The sequence below is a fragment of the Echinops telfairi genome, unplaced genomic scaffold (assembly GCF_000313985.2).
Source record: "Echinops telfairi isolate 266 unplaced genomic scaffold, ASM31398v2 ScPeMD7_18;HRSCAF=68, whole genome shotgun sequence".
Classification (NCBI taxonomy): Eukaryota; Metazoa; Chordata; class Mammalia; order Afrosoricida; family Tenrecidae; genus Echinops; species Echinops telfairi.
In genome coordinates this window covers 98570494-98578040 of record NW_022103915.1, presented here as the reverse complement: position 1 = coordinate 98578040, position 7547 = coordinate 98570494, and the positions used below count along the sequence as shown (strand labels likewise).

Sequence of the window (7547 nt, the reverse complement as noted above, 5' to 3'; positions counted from 1 at the left end):
AAAATATTTGATTTACAAATAAGGAATCCTACTTCGTAGAATTTCATTTATCACGGTAGGGTCTAGAACCGATTAACCGTGATAAACGAGGGTTCACTGTACTTCAGTTCAAAAGAAGGAAGGAAAACATGTGTTTAAAGATTCTCATATATGGGTCAAGTCACAACCCCTACAAGTGTTTAAGCACAGAGAAAATCTTGTAGAACAGGGCCCATGGGCAAAGGACTCTGTGAATGTGGGAAGGCAAAATATTGTGCCTTCTCTACAACCACTAACGATAACTGGCATTTCATTCATTTATGGAGGTAGACAATAAGCCACTGCAGTAATAGTCCTACCTGAGAGCCTGAAGTCAACAGAACCCAGACATTTTCTTTTAGTCTTAAGTTGCCATGTACTGGGCACCCTCAAAGCAAGAGACGTGAACCACAGCCCAGTGACTTCCAAAGCCATAATCCTGGGATAGTACTCACTTGCCCCTCAGGCACTGTCATTTCATGTCAGTATTACAGACATCATCACTGTTTCAAATGACAGTTTTTCAACTCCATGCTCTATTTTGTTACATAGTAAGCACATATATGAACTCATAAATATGTTTAAATATTCTAATTGTATTTCAGTAGAGTAGGCTTCCTTAATAATCCTGTGTATTGTATTTTACAGATTAAAAACATTCTGAGATGGGGTCTCTGATATTCATCAGGTTACTAAAGGAGTTCATGACTCGCCAAAAGCAGGAACTGGGCTGTGGGGAGAAATTCTGCTAACACACTGGGTCTCATCTTGATGGCCTTTAAAGTTTCTTCTAATCCTGGGATTGGAAAAGCAAGCATATTTTCACACAGCATTTTAACCAAAAAAAGTAGAGCCAAACAAAATCCACAAACCCACCGTAGTGCAGTCAATTACAATTCCTAGCATTCTTACGGGGCAGAGTAGACTGATCAAGAGGTTTCCAAGGCCACGGTGATCTTCACAGAAGCCCACTGCCACATCTTTCTCCCATAGAGTAGCTGACCACTGGGATAGCAGCCACACATGAACCACTCAGTCACCAGCGTACTATGATGGATTTAACTGTCTTCCCACGTACCACCTCATTGGATTCCCTCCCTTTACCACTACGCTATCATAAATGTTTGTTCAATGAGTGATTGAGTGAATAAGTAAATTATTGGTCAGAAATGAAAAGCAAATATTTCCATCAAGAAGAATTTCACTCCTTACAATGCAGTTTGTTGCTCCGGCTGTTGAGAGGTTCTGGTCCGTTCACGTCTTTGCTCTTTTCATTATCCTCAATGGGTCGGAAATGAGCCAGAGTTCTCATGAATCCACGGAAGTTTACCTGGTCCTCTCTGGTTAGGAAATATAACAGACAGGAAACCCTAATCAATCAGGGCATACCAATCAGGAAGATCCAAGCCCAAATCAAACTCACTGCCATCGAGTCCATGCCGACTAATAACACCCTATCGTCCAGGATGAGCCCTATAGGACCAGTGGTGTGAGTGGCAAAACAGGGAGGGTAAAGGGAGAATGGGTAGGAAAGAGGGAACCGATTACATGGAACTGTGTGTGACCTCCTCCCTGGGGGACGGACAACCGAAGAGTGGATGAAGGGAGACGTCGGACAGGGCAAGATATGACAAAATACCCATTTATAAACTATCAAGGGCTCATGCGGGAGGGGGGAGCGGGGAGGGAGGGGAAAAATGAGGACCTAATGTCGGGGGTTTAAATGGAGAGAAAATGTTTTGAGAAACGATGTACAAATGCGCTTTACACAATTGATGTGTGTATGGATTGGGATAACAGTTGTATGAGCCCCTAATAAAATGTTAAAAAAAAAAAAAAAGACAGAAGTGTGCCTGTGAGCTTGGAGACTAGCTCTTTCTTGAGGGGAAATGCCTGTCTTTCTCTCCCAGTAGTTGTCATCTCCAACTGCTACCCTTACAGTCAGCAGCTGACTGGTGACCACTATGCCACCAGGCCGCTTGCATCAAGATCACCATCTCTTAGAAATTCAATATATCGGCAACAGCTTTAACTACATTAGCAGAAAAGTCCATTCATCGAGGTCTTTTTCCATGGGTCTGGTCCTGTGAGCCTCATCAGAAACCCTGTGGAGCAAGGGTTAATTGGTGTTTGAGTCCACCAGCTGCTTCATGGGGAAAAAATGTGGCAGTGTGCTTCCAAAAAAAGATGTATAGTCTTGTACACCTTAAGGAGTGGTTCTACTCTGTCTTATTGAGTCACTGTGAGTCAGAATCAGGAACTCATGTAGTTCCCAAACCCAAAGCCAAGCTACCAAGTCAATTCCAACTCAGAGCAGCCCTACAGAACAGAGTTGAGTACCAGGTTTTCTGCACAGACTGCCAACGAGTCGATTCTGACTCACAGAGACCCAACACGTCAGGGTTTCTGAGGCTATAAATCTTTATGGGAACAGAAAGCCTCATCTTTCTCTCACAGAACAACCTTGCAGTCCGCAGCCTAACCCATCACTCACTACGCCACCAGGGCACCTTGAATGGAGGCCCGCGGCATGCACAACACAGCGGCTAACCACAGGATCAGAGGTTCCCGTTCACCCAGGGCACTTTGGAAGAAAGGCCTGGTGATCTACTGAAAAATAGGCCATTGAAAACCTTTGGGACGGACCAATTACAAGAATCTAAGTATTGCCTCCTCCCTGGGGGATGGACAGCAGAGAAGAGGGTGAAGGGAAACACTGGACATGGTAACTTATGACAAAACTATAATAATTTATGAACTATGAAGGGTTCATGAGGAAGGGGGGAGGGGGAAAATGAGCAACTGATATTAGGGGCTAGAGTGGGAGGCAAATGTGCTGAGAATGATGAGGGCAACAAATGTGCATATGTGCTTGACACAATGGATGTATGTATGGATTGTGATGAGAACTGTATGAGCCCCCGATAAAATAATTAAAAAAGAAAACCTTTGGGGCACAATTCTGTTCTGACACAGGGATAGAAGTGCCAGGAGTCCGTCGACTCAAGAGCCACAGGGACTGAGTAGGACACACTGAGTATCTTCAATTAGACCCCACCTCACCGCAACCTTGTCAGACCACGATTCTTATTCCCATACCACAAATGATCACACAGACTGAGAGAAGTAACAGGCTGAGCAAAGTCAGTTACTGATTGAGTTTACTTTTATCTCTTTCCCCAAAAAAGGATTTGTGGGGATGCACAGCTAAGAGAGCCAGGACTCAAACTCACCGTTTCTGACTCTGCAGACTACAACTAGTCCTTCCAACCCACAGACTTCTCAACCACCTCTCTAGTCCCCTTGGCAGTGAACACACACACATACACTTATATCGTGATATCTGATAGTTATGTAGATTCATTATGGAAAAGTTGGTATCAAAATAAAATTGAGTTGCAAAAGTAATTCAAAAAAATTAAAAAGTAGAAAGAAAAAGACCACCTCTAATTCTCCCAATTAGAACCACTTAAAATTGAATGAAAAGTCTTCTTCATCTTCTTCATTCTATATTTTTTAAAATGCACCATGTGACATAATTCGTTGTTGCTTTAGGGTGGCCAGGGCAGTTCTACTCTGTCTTGTGGGGTCACTATGAGAAAGATCGACTGGAGGGTAGTGAGGTTCTCTTTGGTGTGCCCCATGGAACAGACGGGCACGTGGGATCTCTCAGTGCTAGGTAGAGACGCACAGCTATTTGGTGGTAAGCAGACACTTTTGCAACGTAAGACTGAAGACTACATCATGAGCTCACTGTACTCGAGAACGACCTTTCCTTCTTCAAGGTAGCTCTATCACTAAAGGTGTAGTACCTGGACAGAAGAGCTGAGGAATCAAGTCATATGCAATGAGATCTCCATCATACTCCAGAACCAGTAGACTAATTGGTACATATATCAAGAGAATAATGTCTCTGGATAAATGGGAACTAAATTCCACCTGCAAATGGTGACGACAGAAACAAAGCCCCAGAGCAAAATATGCAAATCTGATGAGCTCAAGTGGCAGAGGTGCAGCTTTGTTAAGCTTTAGCAGCCGTGCAGACCTCCGCTACTTCAGGTGCACACCTGCATAGCTCCCTCAGTAGTCATCAGTGGGAAGACAGCCAGGAGACAGTCATGTCAGAAAAGACATGGTTTAACTTTACAAAACCGCTTTCCGAATGTGTAAGCTACTTCAAGCAATCATGGTGCCTAGGTGCAAACTGACTGCCAGCGAGTCAATTATGGCCCTACAGGACATAGCAGAACCGCTCCTGTGAGCTTCTGAGGCTCGCTTGCTTTTCTGGACTGTAACTCTTTACAGGAGTAGACAGTCTCATCTTTCTCCTGAGGAGTAGCCAGGATGGTGGTTTGAACTGCTGACCTTGTGGTTAGCAACCCAGCTCATAACCCTGAACACTGCCAGAGCTGCTTCTTAAAGGTGACTAAGGAATCCTGGGTGTCTGTGGGGGGGTGGGGGTGGGGAGTTGGCAAGTGACTCTACTGGATTTTCAATTTCAAAAGGATTGGATACAAAGTATAGCGATGAAAGTTCTCTCTGAACATGTTTCATGTTAGCTCTGCAAGGGTTAAAGAGAGGAACCCGAGAAGCTGCAGAAAGCAGTACAAAAGGCACACCTGAAACAAACAGCCCAGGTCACAGAGCAGGGCTGGGGGGTGGGAGGGACATACGGGAGGGGCTGCGGAAGATGACGTCAGGACCAGCAGATGACTGTCCCATTCAAATCCACCTTCTCCCTTTCACTTTGTTGCTCAAATGTACTGAAACCCAACGTCATCTCGGCTTGCAATTCCTTTGCCCTCAGCGTGGTTTGAAAGTTTCCTCCCCAAGGCAATTTATCTGACCAACACTTACATGTCTTTGCACTGAAGTCCTTCAGACAAAACAGACCAATTCACATGATGCAAGGAAGTGCTTACTTAGGAGATTACGTAAAACAAGATTTATTTACTCAAATCAATAAACATTTACTCAATACTTTCTTATAAGGAAGGTAGTGAATTAGACAATGAGGCATAGCCAAAGTCTACTTTTTTTAATCACACAAACCCAAATGAAGGCATAATCTATTCTGAAAAGTGTGTTTATGTGTGGTAGGGAGAACTATTCTTGAAAACCCAAACAGTCCACTGCCATCTGACTTGGGGTTTCCAAGACTATTAGTCTTTTTATTGGTGAAATGACAGAAATACAAATAATAGATAGAAAAAATAGATAATAGATTTAATAAAGCACTGCCTTAATGTTAATTTAATGATGTTGATAATTATACTATAGATATATAAAAGAATATTCAATTTTTGGAAATACATACTTACATGTTTAGGGATAAAAAGCCACAATTAAACAACTTACCCTTACATAGTTCAGAAAAAAATTGTAAAAAAAATTATAGATAAACACACACATGGAACAAATATGTATATGATATATATAAATTAGATAGATACAGAGAAAGGAAAATGTGTGTGCCATTTATATGTGCACTGCACTAGCCATGTGGCCAGTGAGCACCTGAATTGTGGCTAGTCTGAACTGACATGTGGAAGTCACAAGACTGAATACAAAAAATGAAACGGAAAATGTCCCAATAATTTAAAAGTATTAGTTATATATTGAAATGTTTTGGATATACTAGATGAAATAAACTACCATATAAACTTGTGTATAAGCCGAGTTTTTCAGCATATTTTTAGGCAGTTTCTGTGGTAAAGTTAGGTGCCTCGGCTGACATTAGGGTCAGCTTATACTAGAGTATATACAGTACATATTGCCAAAGTTAATTTAATCTGTTACTTAAAATTCTTAATGTGGCTATTAAGAAAATTCATAACTACCTGTGTAATGATCTTTTATTCATATATACATATTGTCTATATAGAGCCTGCATTATATTTTCACTGGGTACTTAAGAGAAAGGGGGGAAAGGCGCTGTATGTAGGCAAAAATGATTCAACACACGAGGTAAATGTTAAAATGTAGCAATACAGCATTACATGCATTTAGGTAAAGATTTACAGATGTTCTTTCTACTCTTCATTTCAGCAATTTTTCGCTAAGTTTGACATTATTTCTAAATGAAAGTCTGCAAAAGCCCAATTTTACATCAAATATAAATATGATTGGACAGAATTTTGAAAATGGGCTGACATGCTGATTTCATATTGAAAACAGAGAAGAGGGTAAAAGAAAGAGATATTTCAGATATGACAAAATCAGAGATGTCCAGATAATGAAGTGGCAATAAGGATCTGGGGTGACCTAAGCAATATCCTCATTACAGGTGAGCAATTAATTCAGGCTGAGACAATCCCATGAAGGAAGTACAGGACGAGTAAGAACTCACCCCTCTGGAAAGAAGGCATTGATGATCCGGTCCCCCAGTGGGTTGATGGCAAGTTCTGGAATTCGCTGGAAATCTTCCCGGCTGCCAAGTCAAGGAGAGAATCACTTTGAGTTAATAGTGACCGTTGATCCTCTGCATGAACGCCTTTGGTCTGGAACAGGATATGACTTAGCCAGATCATTACCTCCCGGAATCTACTCCTGTGGCAAATTAAACCAAATAACTGCAAGTAGAAGCACTTTTACAGCCAACAAGTGTTTCTTGAACCAGCTTGGGAGTGGAGGAAGCCAGATTTGATTATGTCACATTTCAGTAACTTCAGCACACAGATTATGTCAACAGACCAACTAACAAGCAAATACTAAGTGATCTCTGCCAATGATTCTATGATTGTTACCATTTTATACTTTGTTATTAAGTGGAGAATACACAGCAAATAGACACTATCAGACAGTAACTTAAAATTAGGGGCAAAAGTCCAGAGAAGTCACCATACCCTGCCTTCTCATCTTTGGGTTGGGGCAAATCTTGCCTACTTGGTCTCAGAGTTAGTTGAGTATTCTAAGGAGCACATTCTTGACGGGTATTATTTAGTTCACAGGCCTGCCTATCCTGTGACTGAGAGGCGGCCTCCAGTTTCAACTTAGGTGGTTATATTGCAAGACTCTTAAGGCTTCCTCCAGCTTTTTTTTTTTTAAACATTTTATTAGGGGCTCATACAACTGTTATCGCAATCCATGCACACATCAGTTGTGTAAAAGCGCATTTGTACATCATTCTCAAAACATTTTCTCATTGCTTCTCGGCCTTTTGGCTAAGATCAAGTGTAGTATCTGTTCTTACCAGTTTAATATCTGATACGTCCTCTATCTGAGGACAATATATTAAATGGATTTTTGGAGCAGGGAGATGGAATAGGAGCTTGCTCCGTCCACTCCACGCATCGACCTGGTATTGCAGTATTTCCAGGAACGGTGCACCCTCTCGGGGGACTTTAAAACACACACACACACAAACATTTTCTCTCCACTTAAACCCCTGACATTAGGTCCTCATTTTTCCCCTCCCTCCCTCCCTTCCCTCATGAGCCCTTGATAGTTTGTAAATTGGTATTTTTGTCATCTCTTGCCCTGTCCGATGTCTCCCTTCACCCACTTTTCTGTTGTCCGTCCCCCAGGGA

The 7547-nt window shown here is 41.9% G+C and overlaps 1 protein-coding gene and 1 non-coding gene across 2 annotated transcripts in view; one reads left to right on the top strand and one right to left on the bottom strand.

Moving 5' to 3' along the window:
* Nucleotides 1-7547, bottom strand: part of CHP1 (calcineurin like EF-hand protein 1) — a 47887-nt gene that overhangs the window by 14124 nt on the left and 26216 nt on the right. The window contains exons 3-4 of the mRNA XM_004712723.2: nucleotides 6368-6448; nucleotides 1231-1358 (exon numbers count right to left, since the gene is read on the bottom strand). Coding sequence (XP_004712780.1) covers nucleotides 1231-1358; nucleotides 6368-6448 — 209 coding nt within the window. The remainder of the gene's footprint in view (nucleotides 1-1230; nucleotides 1359-6367; nucleotides 6449-7547) is intronic.
* LOC115868952 lies at nucleotides 7162-7352 on the top strand. Its single transcript, XR_004045904.1, has one exon. It is a non-coding gene; the product is annotated as a U2 spliceosomal RNA (small nuclear RNA).